Source organism: Schistosoma mansoni (genome assembly GCF_000237925.1).
Source record: "Schistosoma mansoni, WGS project CABG00000000 data, chromosome 4 unplaced supercontig 0032, strain Puerto Rico, whole genome shotgun sequence".
NCBI lineage: Eukaryota > Metazoa > Platyhelminthes > Trematoda > Strigeidida > Schistosomatidae > Schistosoma > Schistosoma mansoni.
Genome location: NW_017386017.1, coordinates 2158734 through 2176550, shown reverse-complemented (window position 1 = coordinate 2176550; position 17817 = coordinate 2158734). Strand labels below are relative to the sequence as shown.

Sequence of the window (17817 nt, the reverse complement as noted above, 5' to 3'; positions counted from 1 at the left end):
TAAGAAGTAGTGGGCAGCTATTTCATCCTAGTATAATAAACATTATGAAACTCAACAATCTCCATAAAGCTGTAAACCAATAATAATCATTTACTCATTTCTTAGGCAATCCCTAGAGTTCTATTCACAAACTGTGACCGGTAGAGTTCAACTGAATTCGATACTAGGCATTTATTCATTAACAGCATGATTACGAATAGCGTAAATTGATTGAGGTTAGAAGTATCAACAGTAGTCGAAAGGTTAAGAGCTCATAATTACACCTGAAAATGCTAAGTTCGATCACCAGTGAAGCAATAAACATGCACTGTTGAAGATCCATATACTAAAACTAAACAACTATCGAATGCTCTCTAGTGTTCGACAGTTGTCTAACTAGTGTTAGTTCGCAATGTAAACTATTTAAATTCAACACTCTCCATGAAAAATCAAACGATTAATCCTTTCATATACATTTGATGATTTTACATATTCATTCAATAGTTTTTGAGATGGTGTAAAAGATTTGTAGCTCAGGTGAGTGAATTTGATGAAGTTTTGTTCTCTGAGCTGGATGGTTTGGTCGTGGAGCTTTCATCATCCTTCCGAACGACATCATCAGCACAAACTTCGGGTAAAAGTGAAGTGTTTGAATTTCTCCACATGTGATTCACAGCTTGTCCTGTTGACCTTAAATCTGTCACTTCTACCCGAAGTTTGTGCTGATGATGTCGTTCAGTAGAACGATGAAAGCTCCACGACCAAATCATCCAGCTCAGAGAACAAAACTCCATCAAAATCATTTAATAGTTTATTCAAAGTTAGTAGAATGATAATTACAATAATTGTTCAGTGTGCACAAATAAACAAAACCAAAACAACCAAAAACAATACAAATATTAACTGTTAAATATATACATTCACTGATTATAACAACTAAAAAAGGTGAATTAGTGTTAGCTGCAAAGTCACCTAATCACCATTCAACAACCATAAAAAAAATAGTGACGACAAAACCACCAATAATGACGAGGATATAAGAATAGTTATGGACGGTATAGAATGAAGAATTTGAACTATATACATATATGGACATGTATATTTACTTCATACCTATTTCCAATTGTCGTTTGATACGAGCTTTATTAGCATCACGAAAATCAATTTGAGTTTTATTATAATCGGTCATAGCAGCCATGAATAATTTAATGTTTGCAAAATGCTATTTGAAATTTAGGAGAATAAGTTAGTAGTATATGAATAAACTAATTAGATATTAATTTGATCTAATAGTTTGTACATGAAAGAAATAATATACTTTCTTAATTTAATTAGAATTGATACATACAAAGTAAAAACTAATAATATGGTTTTCAATTCACTTAGTGTTGTTTGTTTGAATCTTCCCATTGATGTTTAGGACTACAACTGGTCAGTCTCTTATTGGCATATGTGCATACTGTGCATATTGCCTTGATATAGCCTTAATTCACAAGCATTATAAACAAAGATGGATAGTGGCTAGTAGTGGAATCCAGGACGCGCGATGGCGTTTGAAGCGAAAGGTACTGGGTTCAAGTCCCAGAGTGAACATCAACTCTGTGATGAAGGTACATTCAGCTGACAAGTCCCAAATAGGAGGAAACGCGTGTCAAACTGGATTCCACCGCTAGCCACTATTCATCTTTGCTTATAATAATATAGTTTGACTAATGGTTGATACAATGAATTAAGTTAATCTGCTGAAACTCTTTTTTCTTATAAAGTTTGAAGTTTATGTAACCGACTTTGACGGAATGCTTTTCTTATGAAGGGTAGGGATACTATCAGGCTTAGGCTTATCAAGCCAAATAAGTTGAGGACATGAGTGTGAATCGGTAACCTAATTGCTACGAGTTAAGTGCTTTAATTAGTGAACCATGGTTTTCGAATTATTGGAATAAATAGTGCTCTCTGGTTGTAAGAATGAGTCACTAGATAGGGAGAATGTTATCAAGGAGAAATTAGTGTATATATAATATGTACATCTAGCCTTCAGTTATCCAAAAGTTTAAATTAGTAACCGACAAGATGACAATGATGATACAGTTAAAGTACAAGATTACTATTCTGTCAACTACATTTTCATTTCTGTTTCTTATCAAGTGTTTAGTTTTAAATATACGAACACAGGTGAAGTTGTTCATGACACTAAGAGCTGCTCAATAACTGGAACTACGTGTATTGAAAGATAATTTTGAGATACGACAGGAAAATTTTGGTTAAAAGGGGTTTGCATTATCACAAGTAAACATTATGTTTAGATTTCATCAAGAAGTCATTCAGTTACTTAACACATAACTGAACGAACACAGAAGAGATCAACAGTGATCAATTATTGATTTGTGTACCAGGTTATGAGAAGTACATTGACTATGTGAAATACATAAAACAATATAATGGTTCTCGATTTTGGAGGCGTTATCTAAACTTAACCAGGTCGTTGAGTTACATCTATACTAGTAGTCATTGGGTTAAATAACATGTAGCCTCATGTGTACCCATTACTATTAAGTATATTATAAGACTAGGGATACAACTAGTGATTACTGTAATTTTTGGTTTTTGATTCATACTTTAATTGATGTTCATTCATGACGGAAACTTTCGTTTAAAAAAGATAGTTAAAAGAAGTTGCCTATATTTATTACTCGCAATACCATTCGACTTTATTAAAATGCTTTAAAACTCCCCTAAAACAATCCTGATAAGCGTTCATATCGACATATGAACTAGAACGGAATTATATACTATTCTATTCATCAGAACTAAGGATCGTATTCCCTGTTAGGTACATGATCCAAGAATGTATCAAAGGAAAAACTGCTGCTTTCGAGCACCTCAATGAGTATCTATCAGTTTACTTGCTTTCGTACGGCATGTATTGGTCGCACAAAGCATATTCCTTGCAAATGCACATCCGGACGCTACGAGATATGATACTTGAATGAAGAATGCAAATCAGTCAATAGTTCTATGATCAGCATAGCAGTATGTGGAGGTTATTGAATTTCATAGTATGCATCAAGAATTGATCAAATTTAGATAACCAGTGAAAACTGGAAAACACTGAACAGCTGTTTTAGCATATTAAAGAATCCTTAGCAATGAGTATCCATAGCGTCATCGCGGCTCGAATCCAGAACCTCCAGGTCTCGAGGTGAGCACTTTTAGAACAGTGGGCCGGCATCTAATGATTTACATTTCTAACTTCAATTAATTCGTGATTTTGTACAACTATCTTTCAGTACTTTAAGAAGCTAATTGTCTACGGTCAATCCATGATAAAAACTATGAGATTTAACCATCTCCGCAAACCCCCATACTGATCATTACCATGTACTCATTAATGAATAATCTTGAGAGTTAATACCCATTGTTTTAATGATAACTTGTGGCCAGTGGAGTTCAACCATGTAGGATTTGAGGGAACTATTTACTAATGCCAGTGGAAAATGACCGGTCAATATCACGGATTGACTGGAGTTAGAAATGTAAACCAGTGAAAGTAAACTCAGTGGTCTAAAGGTCAACTGCTGTCCACGAGATCTGAAGTTTCTGGGCTCGACGAAAGCTACCACTTTGGACATTGTCTCATTGATTCAAAATCCACAAAGTAGTAACATTTATTTTTGTGCCTGCTTTATTCTATTATTATAAGCTCTCGTTTAATGTATGAACTATTGCCAGATTCTTTACTATTTCAAAATTACTGTGATTTAAACGTGACCCTTTGTATTACATCTTTCTACTCTAATTTCTTAAGTGAATAGACTCGCATTTTTCTCATTCTTTGGGCGTTGTTTTCTTGTTGACTATATATTTGTTCGTGTATCTATTCCAAGTTAGTAGAATCACGACTAAACCGGATATACAGGACCAGCTAGATCATCGCTCACTACACTTGTCAACCTCCCAGGTCATAGGTCAATGGTAGGATAGTTTTCCTCTCTCCGTTCTCAAGGTCATCCAGTCACAAACAGGACTCATATGTTACAAGACTCAAGGTTGTATTATATAACCTATCACACTAAGGTAGTAAACGGGATCAAGACAAATCTCTCTCTCTTCTTGCATGTTAAGTACAGAATAATGGGCCGAAAAAACAAAGAAGACACTGCTATGTAGTAAAATAACCGTAAATATGACTGATATAGAACAGATGAAATGTAGTTAGCAGTAAAATCCAGGACACTCGTTTCATTTTATTTCCAACTTGAGGCTGGCTATCATTAAATACAACTGTACAAATTTGGTAAATCAAAATTTCGAAGAGTAATACTCTCTTCGCCCTGAATTATTCCTATTTTCCTTAACAATATACTACTTAAATAGAATAACAAAGTATACCATTCCTTCATTTACCTGGGTTTTACGAATACGTAAATCAGCGGATGTAGCATCATTAGCTTCTTGTTCTCTGATTGTTTGTTCCAATGCTGTTTAAAAATTTGTAATAAATAAATAAATAAATTGATAATAAAACAGTTTAAGAGGATAATTTGAAAAATTAGATAATTTAGAAACTTCTAACAATAGAAAGTCTGCATCCATGACCTCGCCTCGAGAGATTGGAACCTAGGACCTACCAGTCTCGCGCCAGAGCACTTAACCGATGGACCACTGAGCCAGCATCCGATGGTGTTTATGTCTAACTCCAACCAATCCAGGTTTTCCCTGGTGGTCTAGCTTCAATTGACCCACGCTTTCAACTATGAAAATACTAAATCTCCACAAAAACCCCTTCTAATAGAAAGTCTATTTCTATGTAATTATATAAATGAGTTCAAGGTTATATACTGTCAACATTGAAGTCTAGCGGAGTTTACAATTTGCAACAAAAAATTACAAGTTGAGTGCTAAATCATCCGGTATCAATAAGGACTTGCTTTTATCGTACATGAATTGGTCTAAGTTTTAAAAATTTTTATTTTAATTATATTTTTGGTCATAGTCTAGAATTGGAATCTAAAACATATTTTACTCTATCTAGGATTTATAAGCTGGATTACCTACATTCCAGTGTTGATGGGTAGGCAGATCTGAATTTGGTATTGATCGATTCAATGAAGACGATAGTTCACTGTAAGCTCAGCTCTGACCACATGTGTTCGAACATAGAACATTTAAAAGCTTCATAAATATTCTGAGGACACCTCCCGGCAAAAAAACATTATTAAAAAGCCTCTAGGCTGACGATGTTGCCTTAAGGTCAACGAATATGACTACAGTCCCAAATCAGCACGAGATGGATGTTTATTTCTCCCTGAATTTCAACTGTTTTTTCTAATTGATTTCAATTCGTAATGAAAATTACTTTTAAACAATGTACTAATATTGTGTCTAATTTCAATGTTGTTCAGTTATGTATCGAGGGGATATTCAAATGTTTTACAGTAGATCGATGGTTACGACACCTGCATTTTTCAAAATGAGAACTCAGAAGACACATGAGAGACAATTTATTTTATTTATTTAAACACAAATACTGGTACAAAGGGGCACCAAATATATATGCGCCACACAAATTTCATTTGACGTGTATGAGGGCTGTGATACTGTCCAGGTGCCCAAACTGAAGCAGGTAGTTTTCTTGAGGGGCCACACTCGGAGTCTTTGACCTAAAGATCTGATCCACAAGGCAGTGAAGCATCGTAAGGAGATGCAGTCTCATGGTAGACGGTGACCAACAACTGATTTATACGCTATTTGTTCCCTCAGGATACTGGAGCCAGCCCATGTGCACCATCGGTTTGGAATCAGGGTTTTCCAACTCCCCTAGGTGGACTATCCGTGTCCACTAACCCGATTAAAGCGCCGGACATTCGCTTTTCGTCCTCTCAATTTCATAAACAACACCTCCGCCACGAGAAAGCAATGAGTAGGACTTCTGTGGCGGAGGCTATATACGCGTGGCCATGTGAGAGCATTTCGAGAGGGAGAGCGGACTCTCCCCACTCTCGGCCGTACCAGGGCATCTGGGGGCAATAATAATCATAAATAAACCCTAACACAATTCATGCAACATTTCTTCTGCTTTCAGACTTGAATAGATTAGTTTATAAGGAGAATATAGAATAAAAGTAATCTTGGTGTTAATATTATTTAGTCATTATATATATATTGCTCTTGATTCTCACTTTTTATAAACCTTGTTCATTATAAGAAAAACCAATTTAATTTTTTGTTACAAGTAGCACAACACTTGAAACTGTCTTATTTTGAACTTTGAGAACAAAAAAACAAAGAAAGTACGTAAAATACTTATTGAAAGTGTCTCCACAAGTGGTTACACATTCATTCATTGGAATAACCGTAGAAATAAGTGGTATTCACCTGTTATATACATATGAAATCTAGTTATAATTTAAAGAACAGGTAAGTTGATTGCTATACAGCCCTTTATTGAGAACATCTGTTGTCTAGAAGCGATATTTTATAAGTCAATCAATAAAACTATTCCAAATCTAATCATGGTGTACCAGAAGTCGTTCAGGTCTAGAGTTCCTAAAACGTTTCACTAGTAGGAATTCATAAATCATCATAGAAAAAAGATCACTACCATCCCAAAGAGAAAGTGATTTGAAATTCTGAATTATACGTGATAACACCAACGCGTGATACAGTACAGTTTATATTCCATATAGGAAGTTTTGTGTGATCAGTGACCCTAGTGAACTTATAAACACTAAATGAGCGTCTTCTAAATTGTCTAATAACGCATTTTAGTTTTATCGATAAGTTTAAACGATATTCAAAATATTTCACACAACTGCAATCCTTCGATCGAATTGAAAGAGATTATTTTTAATTAGTTTGTCAGTAACGGACTTTATCAATTTAGAACGGATCTTATATCATCAAGAATATTCTTATTGTGTAGTTGTGTAGTTTTTAATAAAAAATTGAGTAGAATTACAGTTTCATGATTGAACAAGTCAAATCTAAAGGAATGTTAACATAGATAGTCCTCAATGGCCTAATGTCCCTGAATTGGTCAATTACACGTCCGAACAGCGCTTTTAACCCCGAGACAACAGTTTTTATTGCCTCCTTTTACATAAGTCTCTCTCCACGCTCGGCCTTGAGTCGAGTAGCAACCAATCTATATTATATTTTTATTTCAAGCAGACGTGCTATGTATAAAAAAAATTGAATTAAACTACACCATAAAATAAAAAATAACAATTATACATAAGTGAGATGAAAGCGTTCGTGAATACGGAAGACTGTAAATGATACGTAGACAACGAAATAAAAATAGTAAGTTGTATGACGGTTTCTGGATAAACTAAAAGCTTCTTATAAATGGAATATACATACATAATAATCTGGTTACTCAGTAATTATCCAACAAAATTATAATTAATAGTAATTCGAAGAAACACTTCCAACTACTACAATATTCGTTCTGTTATAACAGGGTTATTACCCATCTTTCTTCAGATCTTAGATACTAGGCCATATTCATTTTTTATATCTACTAGTACTTATTTAATGGTTGTTAGCTGGTGCGGTGGCCAGCTCATTTTTTTCGGTTCAGTTATTTCCAAACAAACTATCTAAGCAAAGGTGAACGATAGCCAGCAGTGGAATCCAGGATGTACATTTCGTCCTACCTGTGACTCGTTAGCTGAATGTGTTTGTATCCCACAGTTGATGTCCACTCCGGATTTATATATTTATTTATTTAAACACATAAATATTGGTACAAGAAAGCACCAGACACATATGTGCCGCACAAATCTCAGTTGATTTGTGTGAGGCCTGTGATACTGCACAGGTGCCCAAACCAAAACAGATGGTTTTCTTAGGGAGCCACACTCCGAGCCTTTGACCTAAAGATCTGATCCACAAGGCAATGGAACATCGTAAGTTGATGCAGTCCCATGGTAGCCGGTCACCAACGATTGATTCCTACGACATTTGTTCCCTCAGGATACTGGAGCCAGCTCATGTGCACCATTGGTTTGGAATTAGAGTTTTCCAACTCCCCTAGGTGGACTTCCCATGTCCACCAACCCGGTTAAAGCATCGGACATTCGCTTATCGTACCAGAGCATTTGGGGGCTCACTCCGGAACTTGAGCCCAGTACCGTTCGTTTTAAACGTCGTTGAGTTATCCACATAGCTACTGAATCCCAATAGCCATTAGCTTATACAATAGGGTGACTAGCAGGTACATCCAGCTGACGAGTCCCAAATAAGACGAAATATGCGTCCTGAATTCCACTAATAGTCACCATCCATCTTTGCTTAGAATGTTTGTGACTAAAGGCGATATCAAGGCAATCCGTACAGGATGCACATATGGAAATAAGAGACTGATCAACTGCAAGCATAAACATCAATGGAAAAATTCAAACAAACAATAGAAAAATGAATCAATAAACTATCTGTTGATGTGAACTGAATAATTATAAATGCTAACTGAATGTACTTACAAACTATCATAAAAAGGTTATAAATTATTGTGATAATAAATACTAGAGAACTAAAATAGAAATACTACAGTTTTCGGCAGATTTCCTTTTTTTAGATTATCCTTTGATTAAAGCAAGAAACAAATCTACCGGAATTCAAGTACCTTATAAATATTTATGATGGATGAAAAATGTAGTCATAATAGATGAACTGATAAGAAAAACGGCCGAATAATTTGCGGAAGATACTGATGGTTAAAATGTATTCTTTTTAAACATAAATTTTGAGTAACTACAATTAGAATGTATTAAATTCACATAGTATTGTTTGTTTGAATCTTCCCATTGATGTTTAGGACTGCAATTGATCAGTCTCTTATTGGCATATGTGCATACTGTGCATATTGCCTCGATATAGCCTTAATTCGCAAGCATTATAAGCAAAGATGAATAGTGGCTAGCAGTGGGCTCGGGACTCAGTAGCTGAGTGGATAACGCGATGGCGTTTGAAGCGAAAGGTACTGGGTTCGAGCCCCAGAGTGAACACCAACTTTGAGGTGCAGGTACATCCAGATGACGAGTCCCAAATAAGACGAAACGCTCGTCCTGGATTCCACTGCTAACCACTATCCATCTTTGCTTATAATTAGAATGTATGTTGAAAACAGATATTTATCGTAATTTGATACAAGTGATCATAAGAGTACTTTACTGAAACAAAATTTATAGCATTGAATAGAGGTGATTATTATTATTATTATTACTATTATCATTATTATTATTATTACTACCATTGTTGTTATTACCATTGTTATTATTACTATTATAATTTTGATAGTTGAGATCATGAATCAATTGAAGCTAGACCACCATGGAAAACCTGAAAGCACTGGACGGCCGTTTCGTCCTATTATGGGACTCCTTAGTGGTGTGCATCCAAGAACCCGCCTCGCGAGATTTAAACTCAGGACCTATCAGTTTCGCGAGCGAGAGCCCAATCTCTAGACCACTGAGCCAGCATCCAACGGTGTTAATGTCTAACTTCAACCAATCCACGAGATTGAGCGACACATCCACCAATGTCTTCAGTGAGTTATTATCTCACAACAGACCTGGTTGAACTCCACTGGTCACTGCTTCTCACTAGAACTCCAAGAAATACCTCATGGAGCCAGTCACTAGTGAGCATATGATTATTATTATTATTATTATTACTGTAATTCGGTTCGCTAGAAGCCATGTCACATCATATTACCCGGTTAAATTAATTGATGCTAGAAATTAATAAAATTTAAAATAAATCACAGAGAAGAGATAAATACAAATAAATGAAGAAAAAAAAGCATATATGTATACACACTTACATTTTAGCTTAAGTCGAATTTCTTTAGCTGAACGTGTAATACTTTCATTTAATTCTTCTAGTTGTGTTTTCGTTTCTATGGATTAAAAGCAAAAGAATAGAGAAAAACGGTGAAATATTATAAGAAATGACAATTATTACTGATTCATATACTCAATAGGTATCCTTAGAAAATAATAATAGAAGAGAACAAGGTTAAGATTTTTATAAAATGAATGATTTGAATTAAGAGATGGGCAAGACTATAATTCATGGACGAACCAACAAAATATAAGACAACAGGTCATAGATTTTGAAGCCGAATTCATTTAACCATTGGAATAAATAGACTTTTGACATTTTAGCTGATATTAGTTCGTGATGAAAACCTTAAATCTAATTCCTAACCTTAACTATCAACTGTATATCATAATTTTAATTTCTCACACTGTTTTGTGACCTCTATTTAGTTCCATATAGTAAGTGGACGATATTAAAGTTACTTCAGTATCGCTTAAAGGTCGTCCCTAAATGCCCTGTACGGCTGAGAGTGGGTAGGAGCCAACCTCCCTCTCAAAATGCTCTCACATGGCCACGCGTATATAGCCTATGCCAGGGGAGTACTAATCACTGCCTTCTCGTGGCATTACTGTTGTTTACGAAATTGAGAGGACAAAAAGCGAATGTCCGGCGCTTTAATCGGGTTAGTGGACACGGATAGTCCACCTAGGGGAGTTGGAAAACCCTGATTCCAAACCGATGGTGCACATGAGCTGGCTCCAGTATCCTGAGGGAACAAATGGCGTTGGTCACCGGCTTCCATGGGACTGCATCTCCTCACGATGCTTCACTGCCTTGTGGATCAGGTTTTTAGGTCAAAGGCTCGGGGTGTGGCCTTCTAAGATAACCACCTGCTTCGGTTCGGGCAGTAGTCAGTTGAATCCGTATGGTTCATATATACATACATGTTAAATAAAGTACAGTGAATGAACATACGACTAGCATTAATTCACAGGATACTAATGAGTGTACTACTTTCCATGGTTATTCTTTATTAACTGTTCAAATGGACTAGTAGAACATGATTACTATCAAGATTATCTTATTTCTAATTTGTAAATGCCCAGATTTCGAGATTGTCAAACTTTAATTCAACAATTTCAGTTTGATTGTTTTCTACATTAGAAAACATTGTATGTCAAATAACGAGGAAGGTAAAATGATGATTATTGTTACTAATTCATTTACCATGTGCAGATTCATGTAATTATCTTTTAGTTGCACTCTAACTGTAAGAACTAATGATACTACTCGATTGCTGAAATCTAAGCAGGTGAAACAGACTTTGAACCTGGGAATTAGTGAATAACACAAATTATTCAAGAAAAATTCGACTTGAAAATAAACTTATTTTGAGTTATACATCATAAACAGTTGGCGCATGTGATCAATGAAACTAAGATATGATCAGCCATTGAGCGAAGGATAGGTTGACAAACAGATAATCCGTCTAGTAACTTTTTTAATACGTGAATTCATTTCTGTTAGTCTTTTCTACTTCAGACTTCATTAATTACGTTAAACAAAGTATGCGCTAATTTTCTATATTTCATTGAATCATGTATCTGGTGTAATGTAATCACAGTTTGTGTATAGCATATTGATTAAGGATCCAGTCAGTTTAGTGGTGACATAATCTCAAGCAAAGGCTATATTATAATATCATATCATGATAAACAAAAGCATTCTTATTTTACTATCATATCAAAAGGTGAATAAAAAAACAACCTCCAGAAAATATTAATCAAGACAGAAAGTAACATATAGTTTTCCTGTAAAAAGTGATCATAGTCTCTAAATATGTTTACCGTTGTCTAACAAATGCTATGAGAGATGGAAACAAGTAATTTTCATACATATCTATCATGATAATAACTCAGGTTCATTTAACGGAACACCAAATAGTTGAACACAGAATACTACTTCTATTATTAATACAATATTTGTGTAATTTTTAAGAAAACGTATAACGTGAAATTTCCGTTACAATGTAGAAACAATTTCTCACCCTGAAATTAATTAGCACTATAAAGGTTATCGATCTTGTTTCTGTTTTAATAATAGAACAGTATAAAAAAGTAATTATCTTACTAAATCAAATAACCTATTCTATTGTCTGTATTTATCAAAAAGTAATTTGTTAGGTAGATTTACAGAGACTACGTTAATGTATAATTCGTCTTCATTATGAAGTAATATCAATCAAGAAACGATTGGAGACGGAAAGAGTACAGGACTAATTAACAGTTTAGACAGACGAAAGTGAACTGGGAAATCATAGACTATTAGATTTCGATAGTCTGATAGAATGTGCGATTGATTATACTCACAGCTAATGATCCCAAACACAGAAGATACATGTGTTTATTAACAGTTGTCTACGCAAGATACTTTGGATCTGTTGACCAGACACTATCAGCAACAAACTACTGTGGGAGACAACAAACCAGATTCCAGCGGAGGAAGAAATCAGAAAGAAGCGCTGGAAGTGGATTGGGCAAACTTTGAGGAAGTTACCCAACTGCGTCACAAGATAAGCCCTCACATGGAATCCTGAAGGCCAAAGGAGAAGAGGAAGACCAAAGAACACGTTACGCAGAGAAATGGAGACAGACATGAGAAGAATGAACAAAAACTGGATAGAACTAGAAACGAAGGCTCAGGACAGAGTGGGTTGGAGAATGCTGGTCGGCTGCCTATGCTCCATTGGGAGTAACAGGAGTAAGTAATGATCCCAAACTCATACAAAAATATAGTGTTGAAGCTCATTTGCATTGATTTTTTGACTAACATCAGTTGTGGTAGTAAATAATCTACAAATTGCAATGTGTTATTCGAATTGATTCTTTATGCCTGTTTACCCAACTTAAGTTATTGATTTTTATTTAACCGCTAAGCACTTCTAAACTGATTTTAATACCAGTTTTGAGGCTACTATAAAGGTCTTAACAGTTTTTGTGCTTTTATTATCAAGAAAGTAAGAAAGTAAGCATCATTTTACAAATAAAATTCCTGCATTTTTATGTTATACGTATTACAAAAATCTAGATTCCGTCTTTTTCTAAATGGTTTTTGATGAGCTGTTACTAACTGACTGACTGACCTTCTTAATGAATGTTAATTTGTTGTGTTATTCTTATTTTTCTTGTAAGAGACCCATATTCCTTTTTCTATTATTACATGAATTAGTATAAGCATGGTCGCCACATAAGGGTAATATTGTAGCAGTAGTACAAAAGTAAGCGTATAAATCTCCACTAACTAGAAAGGAATATATTAAAGGGTCAATAACTCATTTAATCATTGACATACATATGGTAGTATTATTCTGTGATCAAAATGATCTTTATCTCTAATGAATCAATACGATCGAAGATGATTTGAATCGTAAAAACTTATCAAAGAGAGTCCCGTTATTTTAAATGATTTGCATATTAGGGAGAAATCTGGTTTTTTAATAGTCCTTTATTTATTTATTTATTTAAACACATACGTATTGGTACAAAGGGGCACCAGATACATATGCGCCACACTTAATAGTCCTACTCTTATTTTAATACTATTTAGATGCAAATTTGATCTGTATGTACGACAAACAATTATGTATATTTTAATCTCATCATGTTTTTGGAAAATATATTGGTAGAAATTGTGAACAATACACAATTATTTCGAAAAAGCTTAGTAAATGAATATCACCTGATTTACACATATGAAAGAAATTAGATTGACATGTACAATAGATTTGTATAATCTTTTTGCTTGTAAATGGAGTTTAATTTGATAAAAAATACACTTGCTGAAACACAAAACAATATTTACTCAATCAATAAAAGAAAAGAGTATAACTTCGACTTGATGACCAGCCAATAACATCACCGTCGGCAAATATTTCTGGTTCTTAAATTTGAGTAGTTTATTTATTTGCTTGAACATATAAGCATTGGTACAAGGAAGCACCAACTACATATGCTCCACACAACAACAATGAGGCCAGTAGTGGTTATCATTGATATTTGTGAGGGTTGTGATACTGCCCAGACACTCAAACCGAGGCAGATGGATTTCTTAGGGGACCACATCTAGAGCCTTTGACCTGAAGTTTTAATCCATAAGGCAGTAGAACAATGTTAGAAGATGAAGTCTTATGGTAGCTAGTGACCAACAACAGGTCCATACGCCATTTGTTTCATCAGGGTCCTGGAGCCCATGTGCACCAATGGTTTTGAATTAGAGTTTTTCAACCCTCTTAGGTAGATTCTTTGTATCCACCAATCCAGTTAAACCGCCAGACATTCGCTTTTGGTCCTCTCAATTTCGTAAACAACAGTGAGTAAGACATCCCTGGCAGTGGCTGTACATGCGTGACCATGTGAGAGCATTTCGAGGAGAGAGAATTCTCCCTACCCTCGGCCGTACCAGGTCTTTTTAGGGCCTGATTTGGGCCTCGACGACTGGACTTACCTACATATCAGTGTCAATGTTCACAGTCACACATAAACCCAGCATCTTTCGCTCCAAATGCTAACGCGTTATCTACTGACCAATTGATTCCAGGTAGCCAATAGTTTGTGCAACGTGTATGAATCTTATTTGCAAAGGCTTGTAGTTTTCCGTTGCTGATGTGTTAAGGACTGCAACTGATTAGTCTCTTTTAGCACGTCTGCACCCTGGAAGGATCCCCTCAGTATTGCCATCTAGTCACAAAATCACCATTCAAGATGAATAGTGGCTAACGGTGAAAAATAAAACAGGCTTTAGTTAAAACGTTTTGGGCCATATACTGTTTACAGGTGAACAAAACATGTATAAACTGGCTACCCAAACCAAAGCATTTGTATCGGTGTCCGAACTTCAAGGCTTACTGACTGAGTTACATGCTCTAACTACCTACGCCAAAGCTACCTAAAGTTTTACTTCACTAAACTTTGATAATTCGGATTGTTAAACCGCTACTATGCATTAACTTTAAATATAATGCAACAAAACGTTTCAAAATATCTAAGGCAAAAAGTTGTAATACAATTAGTATATGCACCAGTAGATTAGCAGTGAAGCAGCATTACATTCACGCGGACAATCATGAACATAAATTTGATTGGAAAAGTGTCGGAATTTCGGATTATGGAAGCCATAAGAATGTAAAAAATTTCTAGGACCATGTCATTCAGATCAACTGGCAATCAATAAGCATACAGACATAGATCTGACCAATCAACCCATATAAAAAAGGGGTCAGTCAACCACGAAGTCAGAAGTCAACCGAAGAAGACGCCCAATATGAACGTAAGAAGTGAAGACAATAAAATCTATGAAGACTATTAGTTAAAAGCAAGACCATCAAAACGAACTAATGTGACGTTTGTGGAGTAACTAAAACATCTCATCTCTGTATAAAGGAGCTGATGTCATCCATAACGACAATGAAGGCTCTGCAACCAAGTTATCTAGCTCAGGGAGCACAACACTACTAAAAACATTCACCTTACAGTTGCAGAAGTAGCCTAATGAGAAGGTCAGTCGATGACAATCAGAAGTGACCCAGAGGACGAGGCTACTTCATTGGATAAAAACAGATCAATCTCATAGGGATTAGAGTGGTATATATATATATATATATATATATATATATGAGCATTCGTGAATTTTATTCGGTAACCAAAACATTTTCTCGCTCATTTTTGTGTTCTCTCTCAAGGTAGTCAGTCAGTTGGAGGGCTAGCGCGTCACAACACAAACCCCCATTGTTTCGAGAACATTTACAATAAACTCATGTCGTTGAATCATGACTCAATGGTTAACATTAAAATGTTTATAGCAGCGTGCCAAAACGCAATCGTTAATATATATACTATTCTGTTACATTCTTTTATGCGGTACACTTCGATCAATAAAACTTATTTTATTTATCCGAAATGAAAATGAGTCGGAAACAAAACCTAATCCAAGGTAAATTGAAACAAAATGGTACAGTAGTTAAGATACACAAATTTTTATCGAAAGAATTATAGGAGAAACTCTTAGTTCCTTTAGAGCTGACTCACCTTGATTGGTTGAAAATGAATCGACAAAAATATTAGGATTTATTTCATAATGACTATAAAGATATTATTTTTGAAAATGAGACCACCCAACAATTACAGAAGTCAATTTATACCTTAACTCAGTTGGTCAATCATAAAACGATGTAGAACGGGAAAAAATGTGCCTCATTTTAAGATGTTAGGTACCAGGTATATTGAGGAAAAATTGACGAGATAAAAAATCAGAGCAATTATCAAAAAGTTCACATCAGCGAATTCCAGTTATCCTTTTCAAAACTACACTAAATCCAAGATTATGTTTATACTACTCAGATAAATGTGTGTTGTATCATTTAGAATTTTTACTCACTTGGATTTTGTTGAAGTGCTGACAAAATTTCACCATGTTTTGTTTTAACTTGACTTATTTCTATGCGAGTCTTTTCAATTTCTCTTCGAATCCATTCAACCTAATAAGTTTCAATTTGTTGCGATTACATTAACGTAGATAGTTTAAATACTTCACTAAAGAAAAGATCCATTTGAGAACCACCATCTACTACCACGGCTTCTTCTGCTGATGGGAGATTTGGTAGTTCATTATTCTAATCATAAAAATTATTGTTCAAGAATGAAGGATGGTTTTACCTGTCGTAGGACTGCGAATAAATCTTTGGCCATTGTTTGCCGTATTAATTAATACTTTATATTGTATACAAAGACAGTAAAAGTTATAGAAGTAGAATTAATTTAAAAAAGGAATAAATCCCTGTCATAGAAAATCAATCTAAAAAGATGAGAGAAAACATGAAATTCTTAAAGCTTTGATGGAGTATATAAAAAACCAATAGCAAACAAATAACTAGTCACAATATGTGTCACGTAGTAACAGAAACCAAAACTGTGAAGTAATATAGTGCAAATTAGTTTTAAGATCATACTATGAAACTCGAATTGCCCACATGACCTAAAAGATCTGTTGGTAGAGATACATTTTCAAAGTTGAATTCACGAGTCAATCTAAGCTAGACCTCTATTGAAAACCTGGAAGTACTGAACGGCCGTTTCGTTCTAGTATGGGACTCCTCAGCAGCGCCTATCCACAATTCCACTCGCAGTATTCCAACCTAAACACGAATCATTTGACCTGTGTGGCGCACATATATATATGGTGCCTCCTTGTACTAATGTTAATGTTTAAATAAATAAATGAATAGAAATGAGACAATGGGCATAACTTCGTATGTATCGAAACTTCTCTTTCAAAAAAATGGAAGATCCGGCAAAAAAACTTGCGAAAAAATGGGTTTTAACCATATTCTGAATCTGTGTAAGTTTCCTGAACTGAACTATTGCTAGTCGCATTTCATCTCTTGGACAGTAATCATTAGGAGCTGATTTATCACAAGATGAATTGACTGTTGCAAAATATCAGGGACACAGCTAAAATTTCGCTAGCAAATTGAGAACAATACAGTAAACGCTGATGCCAATTCAATTTGTGAACATCTTTCCCAGGAAGATTATTTATGAAGAGCGAAACATGCTAAAGTCGGAATGAAACCATGCACACAGAGAAAAACAGCCTTCATATATGTTTGTAAATATCAGAAACTTGCAAACTATGTGAATTGAATGAAAGAGTACTGAGAAATCACTAAAATTCACAACATACCTTTGAAGGAAATTGTTCCGCAAAACCTTGAAAGAGTTCCAAGGTCTTTCAATTTCTAATGTCTCTAATGCCAGTGACTAAACTAATTGACTTCTTTAAGTTTGTGTCTTAGTATTTAAGTATTTTTCTATGTCTTTGACATCATTCAAGTAGGTTTTTACACAATGAACGTGGTGGCTATTTCTGACTTTGGTATGTGTAAATCTGTGCATTTGTTATAAGGAATTGGAGTTACTGGAGCTAGCCAACTGATTTGTTGTAATATGAAGTTCCTAG

At 34.9% G+C, this 17817-nt stretch overlaps 1 protein-coding gene across 1 annotated transcript in view; it reads right to left on the bottom strand.

Moving 5' to 3' along the window:
• The window catches only part of Smp_179930 (syntaxin, putative), a 41218-nt gene extending 23627 nt beyond the window's left edge, over window positions 1-17591 (bottom strand). Inside the window, exons 1-6 of the mRNA XM_018791181.1 lie at window positions 17542-17591; window positions 16515-16653; window positions 16388-16471; window positions 16237-16336; window positions 9806-9880; window positions 4384-4457 (exon numbers count right to left, since the gene is read on the bottom strand). Coding sequence (XP_018645693.1) covers window positions 4384-4457; window positions 9806-9880; window positions 16237-16336; window positions 16388-16471; window positions 16515-16547 — 366 coding nt within the window. The 5' untranslated portion in view covers window positions 16548-16653; window positions 17542-17591. The remainder of the gene's footprint in view (window positions 1-4383; window positions 4458-9805; window positions 9881-16236; window positions 16337-16387; window positions 16472-16514; window positions 16654-17541) is intronic.
• Window positions 17592-17817: the final 226 nt, after the last annotated feature.